Below are 16,359 nucleotides of genomic sequence, written 5' to 3'. Positions count from 1 at the left end.
TTAGGGAGGAATTTGTCCCCCCTAAAAGTAATTAAAGGGGGATTTTCCCCCCCGGGATAATTAAGGGGGGATTTGCCCCCCCAAAGGGTAATTCAGGGGGAGATTTGCCCCCCCCCCCGGGAGCTCTGGGGGTTATTTGCCCCCAGGGGGTGCTGGGGGGGGGCAGCCCCCCACTTTCCCGCCTCGGGGGGGGCCCCGACCCCCCTGTTTTTATCGGGGGGGGGGGGGCAGGGTGTGACCCCCCCCTGCCCCGCAGTTTTAACTGATCATGTCGGGTTTAGCCCCAAAACGCTTGGGGGGGGGGGGAAGGGCAGAGGGGGGCAGGATTTGGGGGCTCCCCATAGGGGGGCATGACGGGGGGGGTCCCCAGAGCCCGGGGGGGTCCCCGAGCCCCCCCCCCCCCCCCCAGGGCTCTGCTGTGAACAGGTTTGAGACAAACCAATAAAGTTTTGTTTAAAATCTGGTGTTAAAATGGGGGGGGGGAAGGAGGGGATTGGGGGGGACCCACCGCTGGGGGGGCCCTTAAAGGGGGGGGGAAGGAAAGGGGGGCTCTAAGTTTTGGGGGACCCCATGGATGGAGGGGGGGGCTTGTGGGTTTGGGGGGGGTCCAAGGAAATGGGGAGGGGGGGCCCAAGGGTTTGTGGGGGGGGGCTTGGATTGGGGGGGGGGCTGTGGGTTTTGGGGGGGACCCCATGGGGGTGGGGAGGGGGCTGGAGAGTGAGGGGGGTCCTTTGGGGTTGGGGGGCTCCAAGGAAAGGGGGGGATCCACTGGGGGGGGGGGGGGGCTTTGGCTTGGGGGACCCTGGGGACCCCCGTGGGTTTGGGAGGGCCTCGGGAATCGGGGGGGGGTCCTCATCGGGGGGGCTGATGGCAGCGGGGGGGCACAAGGGGCCCTGGAGCTCATGGTGTGGGGGGGGCGGGGCTCCGGTCGGTGGGCGTGGCTTCGATAGATGGGCGTGGCTTCGATCGGTGGGCGGGGCTTCCACCTTCTGGGCGTGGCTTTGATGGCGTGTTGCGTTCCTGTTGTGGGCGTGGCCTCGCCCTCTGGGCGTGGCCTGTTTCTGTGGGCGTGGCTTGTGCTCGATGTGGGCGGGGCTTTCCTCATCCGGGCGCCGCTTTGCGTCTATCGGGGCGCGGCGTCGTTTTGTGGGCGTGGCCTCCGGGGACACTGGGCGTGGCCTCCGCCGGGTGGGCGTGGCCTGCGGCGGGGCGCGCGGGCGGCTCCACCTTAAGGCGCGCGGCGGCGGCGGCGGCGGCTCCTCCTTAAGGGCGCGCGCGGGCGGCGGCGGCCGGTGCGAGGCCGCGGGGCTGCGGCGGGGGGGGGGGGGCGGGCGGAGGCGGGAGGCGCGGGCCGGCGGGGCGGGGGGGGGGCCGGGCGGCCATGGCGGTGCCGCCGCCGCCGCCGCCGGGCCCGGAGGCGCCGCGGTACCAGGAGTGGATCCTGGACACGATCGACTCGCTGCGGTCGCGCAAAGCGCGGCCCGACCTGGAGCGGATCTGCCGCATGGTGCGGCGGCGGCACGGCCCCGAGCCCGAGCGCACCCGCGCCGAGCTGGAGAAGCTGATCCAGCAGCGCGCCGTGCTGCGCGTCAGCTACAAGGGCAGCATCTCCTACCGCAACGCCGCCCGCGTCCAGCCGCCCCGCCGCCCCCCGCCGCCGCCGCCGCCCCCCGCCGCCCCCCGCCGCGCAGAGCCCCCCGTCAGCCTCCGCGACGCCGCCCGGTTCCTCGGCGGCGACGGGCGCCTGACCCGCGGGCGGCTGCAGGGCTCGGCGGTGCCGGCCGACGGCGGGGTGGGGGTCACCGGCGGGGCGGGGGGGGGGGTCCGGGGCGGCGGCGGCGGGAGGCGGCGGCGGCAGCGGCGGGGGGCGGCTGGAGCGGACCCGCCTGGGCACCATCGGCGCGGCCCGGGCCGAGCGCGGCCGGGGGGCGGCGGGCCGGGCCCGGAAGGTGAGGGGGGGGGACCGGGGGGGGGGCTGAGGGGTCGTGAGGGGATGGTGGGGACCGGGGGGGCTGAGGGGACCGGGGGGGATGGTGGGAATTGGGGGGGGGGGCTGAGGGTACGGCGGGGACCCCGAGGGGGTCATGGGGGGCCTGAGGGGACCGGGGGGCTGAGGGGTCGTGAGGGGACCGGGGGGGGGGTCCCTGGGTGCTGGGAGGGGGCTGAGAGGCAGGGGGGGTCCCCAGGACCGGGGGGGGCCAAGGAGGATCTTGGTTTGGGGGGGGGGGGAACCTGTGGGGTTGTTTGGGGGGAGGTTTGGGGGCCTGTACCCCAGGGGTGCACGTGGGGGGTCTTTTGGGGGGGGCCCTGCAGGACTGGGGGGTGTTTGGGGGGGTCCTGGGTTTGGGGGGGGGTCAGACAGCGTTGGGGCTGAGGGGCAGCTTTGGGGGTCCCCCAGCTTTTGGGGGGTTGTGGGTGTTTAGGGGGAGGCTGCAGATTTGGGGGGGGTCCTAGGTTTTGGGGACCCCCCTTATTCCCATGCCCCCCTCCCCCAGCCCCCCTGCAGTGGTACTGAGGCATCGGCGCGGGAGGAGGAGGAGGAGGATGAGGAGGACGAGGAGGAAGACGGGACGGGCTCGGAGGCCTCGGAGGATGGGGGGCCCCCCCGGCAGCTGAACGGCGAGGGGCGGGGGGGGCCCCCGCTTCGCCCCCCCGGGCAGCCCCCCCTCCCCGAGCGCCCCCTGCCCCAGCCCAAGGCCTGTTCGCCGGGGGAAAGCGCCTGCCACCACCTGGCCCCCCTCAAAAAGGAGGGGGCGTTCGGGCAGCCCGACAGAGCAGGTGACCCCCCGGGGGGGGGGGGGTGTGGGGGGGCACTTTGGGGGAGGTGAGAGCACTGGGGGGGGCAGTTGGGGGGGGTCAGAGCACTGGGGGGGCAGTTTGGGGGTGCTGGGGGGCAGTTTGGGGGTGCTGGGGGGCAGTTGGGGAGTTCAAGTTGGGGGGGGCAGTTTGGGGGTGCTGTGGGGCAGTTGGGGGGTTCAAGGCGGGGGGGCAGTCGGGGGGCAGAGCTGACCCCCCCCCGTGTCCCCGCAGTGTCCCCGGCGCTGGCGGGTGCCGAGCCCTCGGTGCCGCTGTCCCCCGGCCGGCCGGGACCCCGGGCCACCGACGGGACCCCCTTCGGCTGCGCGTGAGTCTGGGGGGGGCCCCGCATCCCCCCTGCCCTGTGTCACCCCCCCCGGTGACACCGTCCCCCCCCCCGGTGACACCGTCCCCGCTGTCCCCAGGGCCGGGAGGAAGGAGAAGGCGGCCGACCCCGTGGAGTGGTCGGTGCGGGACGTGGTGGATTACTTCACCGAGGCCGGGTTCCCCGAGCAGGCCACGGCCTTCCAGGAGCAGGTGGGTCCCCGTGTGCCCCCGGTGTCACCAATCCCCACCCCCGTGTCACCAATCCCCCCCCGGTGTCCCCGCTGTCCACCCTGGGTGTCCCCACAGCGTCCCCGTGGCTGTCCCTGCTCACCCCATCCCTCTCCCCGTGCTGTCCCCACTCACACCCGCTGTCCCCACAGTGTCCCCACGGGTGTCCCCGCACCCCCTGTCCCCCCTGGGTGTCCCCACAGTGTCCCCACGGGTGTCCCCACACCCCCTGTCCCCCCTGGGTGTCCCCACAGTGTCCCCAAGGGGGTGGGTGTCATCCCCCCCATCCCCACAGGTCCCCCCACAATCTCCCCAGGGGTGACCCCACTGATGTCCCCCATCCCTGGGTGCCCCACCTCCCCCTGTCACCTTTGGGGGGTTCCCTGGGGGGGGTCCCCCTGTCCCCATGAGTGTCCCCTTGTCTCTGGGGGTGTCCCCAAGGTGCCCCCCCCCTGCCCATCCCACTCCCCACCATCCCCTCGAGCCACCCCAGGCTGGTTCCCTCCACCCCATGGGCCCCCCATAACCCCACGGGTTCCCCCCAATCCCACAGGTTCCCCCCATATCCTATGGGTCCCCCCCCACCCGTGGGTGCCCCCCCATGTCCCCAAGGGTGTCCCCGAGGTGCCCCCACCCCCCCGTCCACCCACTCCCCACCATCCCCTCGAGCCACCCCAGGCTCATTCCCCTCCACCCCATGGGCTCCCCCATAACCCCACAGTTCCGCCCCCCCCCCCCCCCCCACCCTATGGGTCCCCCCCCACCCATGGGTGCCCCCCCCCGCAGGAGATCGACGGGAAGTCGCTGCTGCTGATGCAGCGGGCGGACGTGCTGACGGGGCTCTCCATCCGCCTCGGCCCCGCGCTCAAGATCTACGAGTACCACGTGAAGCTGCTGCAGCGCAGCCACTTCCAGGACGAGGAGCCCCCCCCGGAGCCCTTCCCCGCCTGACACCCCCCCCCCCCGAGGAAATACTGGGGAGGGGGGACCCCCAGGATCCAGGGGGGGCACCCCGGTATCCGGGAGGGCCCCTTCACCCCACCCCATGGAGGTGGGGCGGCCCCGCGACCCCCCGCTGCTGCGGAGAGAGACTTTGGGGGGGCTGGTGGGTGAGGGGGGGTCCCCTCCTGTTGGGGGTCCCCTCCTTGTGGGGGGGGGTGCTCTCTTTGGGGGTGTCATCCCTCTCTAGGGAGTCCTCCCCTCTCTTTTTGGGGGGGTCCCTTCTCATGGGGGGGTCTCTCTTTGAGGGGTGACCCCCTTCTAGGGGGTCCCCATCTCTTTGGGGGGGGCCCTTCTCTTGAGGGGGTCCCTCTTTTTGGGGGGTCCCCTCTCTTTTGGGGGGTCACCCCTCTTTGGGGGTGCCCCTTTTTTAAGGGGGGGCCCCCCTTTTCTTGGGGGGGGGGATTTTTATTGCCTGGGGAGGGGTCGGGTTGAGGGGGGGGGGGGGCGCTGCCCAGAGATGTTTTAACCTGCCCCAGCCTGTGCCCCCCCCACCCCCCCATTAAATTGGGGTGCGCCCCCCCCCGCCTTTGCCACGAGATGGGGGGGGGTCTGCTCTCCCCCCCCAGCCCCCCCCCAATCGTGGTCTGTGCCCCTCCCCCCTTCCCCGGGCCTGGCTCGTTTTTGGGGTTTTTTTAAATAAAAACGGATAAAAATGATAAAAAAATTATACAGCCCCCTCCCCCCCCGGGGTTATGGGGGGCTGGGGGAGCTTGGGGGGTCTGGGGGAGCTTTGGGGGGGGCTGGGGGCTCTTTGGGGGGGGCTCTTTGGGGGGGCTCTTTGGGGGGGCTCTTTGGGGGGCTCTGGGGGCTCTTTGGGGATCTGGGGGAGCTCTGGGGGGGGGTTGAGGCTCTTTGGGGGGGTGAGGGCTTTGTGTTTGGGGGGAGGTTTGGGGGTGTCAGGGTCAGGTGAGGGGTCCTGGGGGTCCCCAGGGTGGGGGGCTTTGCTGGGGGGTGTCTATAGGGGACCCCCCCAAGGGCCCCCAGTGGGGCGGGCGCTCAGTGCGCATGCGCTGACCCTCCACGCCACCAGGCGGCGCTCGCCCTGCCAGTCCCCGGCGGACCCGCGCATGCGCACTCCCCCTCCCGACGCCGCGGCGGGGAAGGGCGGGCGCGACGGTGGCCGGCGGCGGCCATGAGCCCCCCCCGCGGCGGCGCTTCGCGGCGGGGCCGGGCGGCGCATGCGCGGTGCCGTGTTTGTGGCTGCGCGGCGGCGGCGGCGGGGGAAGATGGCGGCGTCCTCGCTGGAGCAGAAACTGTCGCGTCTGGAGGCGAAGCTCAAGCAGGAGAACCGGGAAGCCCGCCGCCGCATCGACCTCAACCTCGACATCAGCCCTGCCCGCGCTCGGCCGAGTAAGGAGCCGCCGGGGGAAGGCCCGGGGTGGGGGGGTGGAACCGGGCCCAGGCCCAGGGCTAGGCCCAGGCCCGGGCCGGGGCGGCTGAGGCGGTTGGGGGGGGTGTGAGGGGGGGTAACCTCATCGTTAGGGGCTTGTTAAGGGGTCTGGGGGCTGCTTGAGGAGCTTGGGGGGGATCGGAGGCAGCTGAGGAGGTTTGAGGGTGAGGAGGGGATTGGGGGGCAGTTGAGGCGGGGGGGGGGCTGGGTAGGGGCACCGTCATCGTTAGGGCCTTGTTAAGGGGTCTGGGGGCTGCTTGAGGAGCTTGGGGGGGTCTTGAGGCCGTGCTGGGGGATTGGGGGGTGGTGAGAGAAATTGGGGGGAAGCTGAGGAGGTTTGGGGGGCTGTGAGGGGGATCGGGGCTGTGAGGGCTGTGTTGGGTTCAGTAGGGGGTGGTCGAGGGCCGTTTTAGGGGCGTGTGGGGGGGTGTGAGGAGCGCTGGGGGGGGCTGAGGTCAGCTTGGGGGTGCTGGGGGGCAGCTGAGGGGCCGGAAGGGGCCCTGGGGGGGCCCACTGGGGGTCTGTAGCAGTACTGGGGGGGCCGTTGAGGGACGTATTGGGCAAAATGGGGGTTGGGGGGCGCGGGGGGGTATTTGGGGATGTACTGGGGTTATTTGGGGGCAGCTGAGGGGAGGCTTGGGGGTGCGAGGGCTTTACTGGGTGAAGTCGGCGGGGCGCGAGGGCTTTACTGGTGCCACTGGGCGGTACTGGGGCCTGCTGGAGGCAGCGCAGGAATTTGGGGGTTCCAGCTTAGTGCTGGAGGTGGGGGGGGGCACCACCACACTGAGCCCCCTGTGGAGCCGCTTTGGGGGGGGGGCACCCCCCTCCACCCAGGTAGGACCTTTATTTGGGGGGGGGGGCGGGCCCCCCCCCCCCTACCGCGGCCGGGTGACGATTTTCCGCTGTTTCCCTACAATTTTATGGGATCAAACCTGCCGATTTCCGGGCCGGGGGTGGCTGGAGCTGCTGGGGACCCCCCCAAACCCCCCTACACCCCCCAAACACCCCTACCCCCCTTGTTCCCCCCCTTTTCCCCCCCATTTCAGTTCATTCTGCCCCCCCCCCAGTGCTCCAGTTTGTTCCTGTTGTGATTTACGGTGTTTTTCTTTCTTTTTCTTTATTTTTTCCCTTTTTCTCCCCGTGTTTTTTTATTTTCTCCCCCCCCACCCCCCCCCTCACCCCCTGCCCCCCCCCCCAAACAATCCAGTCATCGTCATCACCCCTAAGCCCCGCTCCCGCTCCGTCCCAGCGAGCAGGTACCACCACATCTCGCCGCCGCTTGGGGTCCTCCCGCATCCCCCCAACTTCTAACACCTCCCTGTCCCCCCCCCCTCGCTGACACCCCCCTGTCCCCCTCCTTGGGGACATCCCCATGTCCCCCCCCCCTCCTCAAGGCAGGTTCACCCCCCCCAGCACATCCTAAACCCTCCGTGCCTCAGTTTCCCCACTCAACGGAGCAGCTTTTCCCTGTCAGCTTCTCCCTGCTCACCCCGTCCCCCCCCCACCCCGAATGTCCCCCCCGAATGTCCCCTGTGTGTCCCCCCCCCCCGCGTGGCTGCCCTGCCTGTCGCATGGAGTGTGGCCCCCCCCGGCCCGGCCCCCGCGGGGTGCATGGCCCGGCCCCGCGGCGCATGCGGCTGCGGCACGCATGGCGGGGGGGGGGATGAGGAGGGGGGGCGGGATGAGAGGGGAGGGGGCGAAATGGGGCAAAAAGAGGTGAAATGGGGCAGAAACAGGTAAAAACAGGTTGAGCTGAAGTGGGGCAGGAGCAGGAAAATGGGGTGGAAAAAGGCAAAATGGGGCAAAAATGGGGCTGAGCCGCTCCGGGGGGGCGATGCCCTGGGGGCTGCGTGTCCCCCCCCAGCCCCAAGAGGGAGTGGGGGGGCTGGGGGGTGTTTAGGGGGCTGACGGGGTCTCTGTGCCCCCCTCCCCGATTTGGGGGGCTGACTGGGGTCTCTCCCCCCCCCCAGCTCTGCAGCTGCCCCTGGTGAGCGACGGGGGGGGCCGGGGGGGGCCCCCCGAGGGCACCCAGCACCCGCCGCCCCCCACCCGCCCCCGCAACATGCTGGGGCTGCCCCAGCCACCCTTCCTGGTGCCCCGCAGCGTCGAGAGGTGAGACCCCCCTGGGGACCCCCCCCAGAGAGACCCCCCCCGGGGACATCCACCCCCCTCCCAGGAACCCACCAGGGACAGCCCCTGGGTTGCCCCCCCGGGACCCCCCCCCTCCCAGGGCCCCCCAGCCACTGCAGTTCATTGGCTGGGCAGGCAGAAAACTGTGTTCTGATTGGCCAGCTTGGCTGGGGAACCCCCTGGGCTGAGCGTGCAGTGATTGGCTGAGTGGGCGGGGGATCCTGTGTGCTGATTGGCCAGGCAGGAGATTGGTTACATGCTCATTGGCCAGAGGTACAGGAGCCTGCAGGTGCTGATTGGTCGGAGGGCCAGGGAATCACTTGCCCTGATTGGCCAGAGGTTCAGGGGGATCGTGTGCGCTGATTGGCCGGGCAGGTAGAGGAGAGCTGTGTGCTGATTGGCCAGATGTGCAGGAGCCCCTGGCTGCTGATTGGCCAGGCAGGGAGGATTCCCCGTGTGCTGATTGGCCAGGCAGGGACGATTCCCCGTGTGCTGATTGGCTGGGGGACTGGAAACATGTGGGTGCCCTCCACACATCCCGATTGGCCGGGCGCCCTCCTTGCCCCATCCCGATTGGCCGGGCGCCCTCCTTGCCCCATCCCGATTGGCTGGGTCCCCCCTTTCTCCTCCCCAGCATCGAGATCGACCAGAAGCTGCAGGAGATCATGAAGCAGACGGGGGTACCTGACCGTGGGGGGGCAGGTGAGCGCGGGGGGGGGACACGGGGGGGACACGGGGGACAGGGAGGGGACACAGGGGACCCTGACCCCCCCCACACCCCCCAGCGCTACCAGGCGGAGATCAACGACCTGGAGAACCTGGGCGAGATCGGCAGCGGCACGTGCGGGCAGGTCTGGAAGATGCGCTTCCGCAAGACGGGCCACGTCATCGCCGTCAAGGTGGGGCCTGGCCCCTGTGCCCCCCCCCCGGGCACCCCCTGACCCCCCCGGGCACCCCCTGCCCCCCCCTCACCGTTCCTCCCCCCCCCAGCAAATGCGGCGCTCGGGGAACCGGGAGGAGAACAAGCGGATCCTCATGGACCTGGACGTGGTGCTCAAGAGCCACGACTGCCCCTACATCGTCCAGTGCTTCGGCACCTTCATCACCAACGTGAGCCCCCCGGGGCGGGTGGGGGGACCCCCCCGGGGCTGGGGTACGGCCATGGGGACCCCTTGGGGTTTGGATACGGGTATGGGGGCCCCATAATGGTCCAGATATGGCCATGGGGCCCACCCCAGGGTCTGGTTATGGCCATGGGGACCCCCCTGGGCCTGGATGTGGCCATGGGGCCCTCCACCCTCCGTCCCCTGTCCCTCCTGCCCCCTCTGTGCTGTCCCCCCCGCCCCAGCCATGGCAGGAGGTGTCCCCCAGTGTCCCCTGGCCCCCTCCCCAGTGTCCCCTGGCCCCCTCCCACCCCCGCCCTTCCTCCCCCCCCAGACCGACGTCTTCATCGCCATGGAGCTCATGGGCACGTGCGCCGAGAAGCTCAAGAAGCGCATCCAGGGCCCCATCCCCGAGCGCATCCTGGGCAAGATGACGGTGGCGGTGAGCGGGGTGGGGGGGTCTGGGGGGCACCCGGGGGCGCGGGGGGGGGCTCCGCCGCTGACAGCCCGTCCCCACAGATCGTGAAGGCGCTGTTCTACCTGAAGGAGAAGCACGGGGTGATCCACCGCGACGTGAAGCCCTCCAACATCCTGCTGGACGAGCGGGGGCAGGTGAAGCTCTGCGACTTCGGCATCAGCGGCCGCCTCGTGGACTCCAAGGCCAAGACCCGCAGCGCCGGCTGCGCCGCCTACATGGCCGTGAGCGGGGGGGGACGGGGGGGTGGGGGGGCTGCGGGGGGGCCGGGGGGGGCAGAGGGAGCTGCAGGGGGGGTCACGGTGCCGCTGGAGTGTTCTCGTGGGGTGGGGGCTGCATGTCCTGGAGGTGGGTCCCCGTAGATGTGGGTGCTGACCCCCCCCCCAGGTGGGTGCTGGGGGGTCCCTGGGGGTCCCCTGGCCGTGCCCCCCCCCCCAACACCCCCCTCCTCTCTCCCAGCCCGAGCGCATCGACCCCCCCGACCCCACCAAGCCCGACTACGACATCCGCGCCGACGTCTGGAGCCTCGGCATCTCCCTGGTGAGCCCCCGCGCCCCTGTACCCAGCCCCCCCACCCCCCCGCCGCCTCCCCGTCCCCCCCCGGGTGACAGCGGTGTCCCCGCGTGTCCCCGCAGGTGGAGCTGGCCACGGGGCAGTTCCCCTACCAGAACTGCAAGACGGATTTCGAGGTGCTGACGAAGGTGCTGCAGGAGGACCCCCCGCTCCTGCCCCCCGCCATGGGCTTCTCCGGGGACTTCCAGGCCTTCGTCAGGGACTGGTGGGTGACGGGCCACCCCCGGCGCTGGGGACACGGCCCCAGGGTGTCCCCAGGGTGTCCCCAGGGGGTCCCCAGGGTGTCCCCAGGGTGCTGAGCCCCCTCCCCTCTCCTGCAGCCTCACCAAGGACCACAGGAAAAGACCAAAGTACAACAAGTTACTGGTGAGTCCCCGAGGCCACGTGTCCCCTCCCCAGGCCGTCCCTGTCACACGTGTCCCCAAGGAGGGTCCCTGTCTCTGTCCCAGGGTCCAGACGTGTCACCTGCGTGGGTGGGGGCGTGCTGCCATCCCTGGGGGGTCCTTGGCCTCCTTGTCACCGTCCCCAAGCCCCTGTCCCCATTCATGTCCACAGCGATGTCAGATGTCCCCGTCCCTGTCCCCATGCCTGTCTCTGCACCAGTGTCTGGTGTCCTTATCCCTGTCCCCATGCCTATCCCCGTGTCCCTGTCCCCATATCTGTGTCCGTGTCGCCACTCCCATGTCCCTGTGCCTGTGTCCGTGTCCTTGTGTCCCTGTCCCCATGTCTGCGTCCCTCTGCCTGTGTCCCTGTGCCCATGCGTGTCCCCACACCCCTGTCCTGGTGCCCGTATCCGTGTCCCCACGCCTGTGTCCCCATGTCCCTGTCCCCACACCCATGTCGTGGTGCCCATATCCATGTCCTGGTGCTCGTGTCCCCACACCCCTGTCCCCATCCATGTCCCCACACCCCTGTTCTGATGCCCACATCCATGTCCTGATGCTTGTGTCCCTGTCCCCGTGTCCCCACCCCCCTGTCCTCGTCCCCGTGTCCCCACCCCCCTGTCCCTGTCCCCGTGTCCCCACCCCCCTGTCCTTGTCCCCGTGTCCCCACCCCCCTGTCCCTGTCCCACGTCCCCGTGTCCCCCCCGCTGACCCGCCCCTCCCGCAGGAGCACAACTTCATCAAGCGCTACGAGACGCTGGAGGTGGACGTGGCCTCGTGGTTCAAGGACGTGATGGCGCGGACAGAGTCCCCCCGCACGGGCGGTGGCCTCAGCCAGCACCACCTGCCCTTCTTCACCAGGTAGCACCCGCCGCCCGCCCCCGCTGCCCGCCACGCCCGCGGTGACGCCCGCCAGCGCCCGGCAGCCCCGGGACACGCGTGGCACGGCGTGTCCTGGTGCGTCCCGGCGTGTCACGGCCTGTCCCAACGTGTCCCAGCACATCCCAGTGTGTCCTGGTGCGTCCTGAGGCGTGACGGCACGTCCTGGCCTGTCCCAGCACATCCCAGTGTGTGCCCCAGTATGTCCTGGCGTGTCCCCAGTGTGTCCCAGTGCGTCCTGGTGGAACCCGGCACCCCGTGTCCTCGTGCATCCCAGTGTGTCCCAGTGTCTCCTGGCGCATCCTGGTGTGTCCCAGTATGTCCCAGTGTGTCCCCTTCTGATGTCCCCACCTCCCTTTATAATGCTGGGGCAGGGGGACACCCATGTCCCCTCCGTGTCCCCCACTGCGGGTGGCCCGTGCCTCAGTTTCCCCAGGGCCAGCAGCTCCTTGGCCTCCGAGCTCAGGGCTGTCCCCGTGACTACCACTGTCCCCAAGTGGGGACAGGACCCGACTGTGGGGCAGTGGCAAGGGGACGGCATGGGGATGTGGCACCAGGATGTGGCACGAGGACGTGACATGCTGGGACGTGACACGGGGACACAGTGCAGGGATGTGACACGGGGACGTGGCGTGGGGACGTGGCACCCTGCGATGTGACACGCAGCACGGCGGGATGTGACACGGGGACACGGCACGGGGACGTGGCACATGGCATGGGGACACAGATGTGACATGGGGATGTGACATGGGGATGTGGCACGTGGATGTGACGGGTGGAGGACGATGCGTGGGGACACTGCGGGGACGTGGCACGGAGAGACGACGCGGAGGTGGCACATGGATGTGGCATGGAGGTGGCACAGGGACGTGGCATGGAGGTGGCACAGGGACACAGCACAGAGGACATGGCATGGAGGTGGCACGGGGATGTGGCATGGGGACACGGCACGGAGACGAGGGACAGGGGACAACGTGGAGGCCCGGCGTGGGGACGTGGCACGGAGGGACAACGTGGGGACATGGCAGAGGTGACAGAGGGATGTGACGCGGAGATGGCACCGGGATGTGACACGAAGATGGCAGGAGGATGTGACGTGGGGACACGGCAGAGAGGTGACACGTAGGGATGGCACCGAGGTGGCACCAGGATGTGACACGGGGACACGGCGTGGAAGGATGACACAGGTGGCCTGGGGACACGGCGTGGGGACACGGCACAGCGAGGTGGCTCGGGGACGTGGCACGAGGGACGCCGTGGGGACGTGGCTCAGGGACGTGGCGTGGATGTGACACAAGGGACGTCGTGGGGGTGTGAAGCGGAGGGACAACGTGGGGACTCGTCACGGGGACGTGACACCGAGGGACAGTGGGGACACGTGGTGGGGATGTGACACGGAGGGACAATGTGGGGACACGGCAGAGGCCCCCGGGGTGACGGTGGCCTTCGGGTGACGGGGACACGGTGACACGGGGCCGGCGCGAGGCCACGCAGCGACAATCAGGGCGGGGGGCAGGGGACGCCTCGCACGTGTCCCCACGTGTCCCCCCCGCCGTGTCCCCCGGGGTGGCAGCGGGGGCGGTCTCAGAGCATCGTGGGCGCGGGCGGCGGCTGCCCCTCGTTATCGTCGTCATTATTAATTATTATTATTAATTATTATTATTATTATTATTATAAATGCGCATGTGAAACCCGAAGGGCCGCGTCGGCGTCAGGCTCTGGGGGACGGGGGGGACTTTGGGGACATTGATGGGGGACGGGGACACAGGAGGATGGGGGGGTTGTGGGGGGAGATGGGGACTTTGGGGACAGTGGGGGGGACGGGGGGACATCAGAGGCACGGGGGGGACATTGGGGACATGAGGGAGGACAGGGGGGACATTGAGGGCATTGGGGGGATGCAGGGAACACGAGGGGACACCAGGGACGGGCGGGGGTGCCCGGTGTCCCCCCCAGGTGACGTCCCCGCAGCCCAAGGCCAGGCCGGTGTCACCGGGGAGACGGTGGCCTCGGGGGGGGGTCCCCCCCCCCCCGCCCCACTCCCACGCGTGGGCGGGACCCGGGGACAGCGCTGGGGACACGGGTGGGACCCGCGGGACCTGCCACCGCCGGGGACACGCGTGGGGACCCCCCCATGGCGCCACCCTGGAGCCCCCCCAGCCCCCTCCTCCTGCTGCTGCTGCTGCTGCCCCGGGGGGGGCCCGCGGGTGGGTGCGGGGGGGGGACAGGGGACAAGGAGGGGACCCAGGTGTCTGGGGGGGTCCCAGGGGGTCCCAGGGGTCCAGGGGGGGGTACAGGGGGGGACCCGGTGGTCTGCGGGGGACACGGGGAGGGTCCGGGGGGGTGACAGGGGCCAGGGAGGGGTCCCAGGGGTCTGGGTGGGGGGGACAGGGGACACGGGGGGTCCCAGGGGACGGGGGGGGCACGAGGGGACCCGAGTGTCACGGGGAGGGGACAGGGAGGGGACCCAGGTGTTTGGGGGGGGGGCACGGGGGGTCCGGGGGGGTCACAGGGGGACCCAGAGGTGCCACCACCCGCAGGCCCCCCCCCGGGCTGGCCCTGGGGTGACACTGGGGACCCGGGGGGGCCCCCGAGCCCCCCAAGGCCGCGCTGCAGCGGGGAACGGCCTGGGGTGAGTGGGGCGGGGGTACTGGGAGCACTGGGAGGGAACGGGGTGGTAACTGGGAGCTGGGGAGGGTCATGGAGGGGTAACTGGGTACTGGGGGGGGAAACTGGGAGCACTGGGGGGTTATTGAGAGTAATGGGGGTAATTGGGAGCACTGGGCGGTAGCTGGGAGCACTGAGAGGGGTAACTGGGGGGTCACTGGGGGTGACTGGGAGCACTGGGAGGAATAGGGGGGACGCGGGGGTGACTGGGTAGTGACTGGGTGGTAACTGGGAGGCACTGGGAGGGGTGGGGGGGCACTGGAAGTGACTGGGTGGTAACTGGGGGGTGACTGGGCGGTAACTGGGGGGTCACTGGGAGCACTGGGGGTGACTGGTGCGGCCGGGGGTCCCGCAGCCCCGCTGCCCCCCCCCGCCTCCGCCTTGACGTCGCCGCCTCCCCCCCGGTTCCCCCCGGCCCCGGGGCCGCGGGCGGGGCCCCGCGGGGGGGCGGGTCTTCGTGCAGGTGCGGGGGGGGGGGGAGGTTGGGGTCCCCCCGGGTGTCCCCCCCCCCCGTGACACCCCCCGGGTCTCGCCGTGTCCCCGATCCCCCCCCCCCCGGTGCCCCCCCCCATGTCCTGGTGTCCCCGGTCCCTCCGCCCCCCCCTCCATGTCCCCTGGTCCCTCTTGGTGCCCCCGGTCCCCCCCCCCGCCCTCCCGGTCCCCCCCCCCCGGTCCCTCCCGGTGTCCCCCCGGTGCCCCCCCGGCCCCCCCCATGTCCCCCGTCCCTCCCGGTGTCCCCGCCCCCCCCCCCTCCCTGCCCCCCCCCGATCCCGCCCCCCGGTGACCCCCCCTTCTCTCCCCCCCCAGATCTCCCTCTCCCGCGCCCCCCCCGCCCTGGCCTTCACCCTCCGCCGCTGTTTCGTGTCCCCCCGCTCCGCCCCGGCCCCCCCCGGTGCCCCCGGCCCGGCCCCGCGGCCCCTCGTGGTGCTGCGGGGGGGGGTGCGCGGGGCGGGGGGAGGACGCCCCGGGGGGGAACCCGGCGGGGGGGGCGCGGCGGAGGCTGCTCCTCTCCTTCCTCCTGCCCCCCCGGTTCCCCGAACCGCTGCAGTTTCTGCACTGTCGCCTCCGGCTCTGCCGCGCCGGGGGGGCCCGAGGCCACGGGGATGGGCTGCCGCCGGTACGGGGCGGGGGGGGACACACCGGGGGGGGGGGGACACCGGGGGATGGAGGGGAGGGACACGGGGGGATGCAGTGGGAATAGGGGACACCGGGAACGGGGGACATGGGGGGGGACACCGTGGGGGGACACTGGGATTAGGGGACACCGGGAACCGGGACTGGGGGGACACCGGACGCCGCCAGTCCCCGGTACCGGGAGGGGGCGGAACTGGGAACCGGGGGGGCGGAACTGGGAACTGGGAGGGGGGAACTGGTCCCGCCAGTCCCGGTACGGGGGCGGGTACTGGGAGCGCGGGGGGGTGAACGGGGGGCACCGGGACCGGGGTGAAGCGGTGCCCCCCCCGCCCCCCAGTGCCGGGCGGAGCCCTGTCCCCGCGGGAGGGGCGGGGCCTCGGGGTCAGGCTCCGCCCCCCGGCCCCGCCCCCGGCCCGGCCCCGCCCGCGGCCGCTCCCTGCGCACCGTGACCCGCCCCATCGTGGTGACGCTGGGCCCCGCCGGCACCGCCCCGCCAGGTGCGGGACCCCCCCGGGACCCCCAATCCCCAGCCCCTCCCCGGTGTCCCCCCCCAATAACCACCCCCCGCCTCCAGGTGCCCCCCCGGTGCCGTTCCCGCCCCCCCCCATTTTACGGCTCCCTCCGCCCCCCTCCCGGGACCGGCCCCGGAGCCCCCCCACGGGTGAGTGCTGGGGGGGGGTTTGGGGGGGGGCATGCGGACACCGGGGGGGGTGGGGAGGTTTGGGGGGGCCCTGGGGGCGTCCCCCTGACGCTGCCCCCCCCCCCCCAGCCCCCCCCGCGCCCCCCCCCGCCGCCGTGGTCGCCGTCTCCTTCGGGGCCTTCGTGGTGGGGGCGGCGCTGGCGGGGGGGCTCTGGTTCGTCCATGGCCGCACAGGTGAGGGGACCCCCCCCAAGTGACACCCCCCAGCCTGCCCCCCCTCCCCCTAATGCCCCCCCCATTGCTGACCCCCCCCCCTCTGCCGCCAGCTGCCCCCAGGCCCCCCCCAGCCCCCCCCAGCTCCAGTGCTGCCCCCCAGCCTGGGGGGGCCCAGGTACTGGGGGATACTGGGAGCACTGGGAAGGATGGGACGGGGAACTGGGAGCTCAACGGGGGGCTTAGGGGGGGTAACTGGGAGCACTGGGGGGGCACTGGGAGCACTGGGGGTGGCACAGGGGATGCTGGGAGAGAACTGGAAGGAGATACTGGGAGCACTGGGAGGGGGAATTAGGGGGAACAGGGAGTAATTGGGAGCACTGGGGGGGCTACTGGGAAGGATGGGGGGCACTGGGAGC

General features: G+C 71.5%; 3 protein-coding genes across 3 annotated transcripts in view; all 3 read left to right on the top strand.

Annotated features, from left to right (window-relative positions):
* Positions 1 to 91, top strand: part of COLGALT1 (collagen beta(1-O)galactosyltransferase 1) — a 2,606-nt gene extending 2,515 nt beyond the window's left edge. Inside the window, exon 7 of the mRNA XM_068421698.1 lies at positions 87 to 91. Coding sequence (XP_068277799.1) covers positions 87 to 91 — 5 coding nt within the window. The remainder of the gene's footprint in view (positions 1 to 86) is intronic.
* A 1,276-nt stretch (positions 92 to 1,367) lies between these two features.
* On the top strand, positions 1,368 to 4,995 carry SAMD1 (sterile alpha motif domain containing 1). Its single transcript, XM_068421697.1, has 6 exons — positions 1,368 to 1,792; positions 1,842 to 1,949; positions 2,496 to 2,778; positions 3,031 to 3,124; positions 3,222 to 3,333; positions 4,138 to 4,995. The coding sequence occupies exons 1-6, from the start codon at positions 1,382 to 1,384 to the stop codon at positions 4,300 to 4,302; spliced, it is 1,173 nt and encodes a 390-aa protein (XP_068277798.1). The 5' UTR covers positions 1,368 to 1,381; the 3' UTR covers positions 4,303 to 4,995.
* Positions 4,996 to 5,549: 554 nt separating this feature from the next.
* Positions 5,550 to 12,983, top strand: MAP2K7 (mitogen-activated protein kinase kinase 7). Its single transcript, XM_068421768.1, is given in 14 exon segments — positions 5,550 to 5,703; positions 6,951 to 6,964; positions 6,966 to 6,999; positions 7,714 to 7,855; positions 8,508 to 8,550; positions 8,552 to 8,575; positions 8,659 to 8,772; positions 8,864 to 8,983; positions 9,311 to 9,418; positions 9,496 to 9,675; positions 9,911 to 9,991; positions 10,087 to 10,229; positions 10,345 to 10,390; positions 11,135 to 12,983. Coding segments are annotated over 14 exon segments (1,311 nt in total). The 5' UTR covers positions 5,550 to 5,579; the 3' UTR covers positions 11,273 to 12,983.
* The last annotated feature ends 3,376 nt before the right edge of the window (positions 12,984 to 16,359 follow it).

Source organism: Nyctibius grandis, chromosome 35 (genome assembly GCF_013368605.1).
Source record: "Nyctibius grandis isolate bNycGra1 chromosome 35, bNycGra1.pri, whole genome shotgun sequence".
NCBI lineage: Eukaryota > Metazoa > Chordata > Aves > Nyctibiiformes > Nyctibiidae > Nyctibius > Nyctibius grandis.
This window is presented reverse-complemented; position numbering and strand designations above follow the sequence as displayed.

Bases quoted from the DNA above. Each gene is read 5' to 3' on its own strand.
- SAMD1 (XM_068421697.1), top strand. From the start codon at position 1,382: ATGGCGGTGCCGCCGCCGCCGCCGCCGGGCCCGGAGGCGCCGCGGTAC. The intron at 1,950-2,495 runs GTGAGGGGGGGG...CCCCTCCCCCAG, and splicing joins CGGCGGGCCGGGCCCGGAAG to CCCCCCTGCAGTGGTACTGA. The intron at 3,334-4,137 runs GTGGGTCCCCGT...CCCCCCCCGCAG, and splicing joins CCACGGCCTTCCAGGAGCAG to GAGATCGACGGGAAGTCGCT.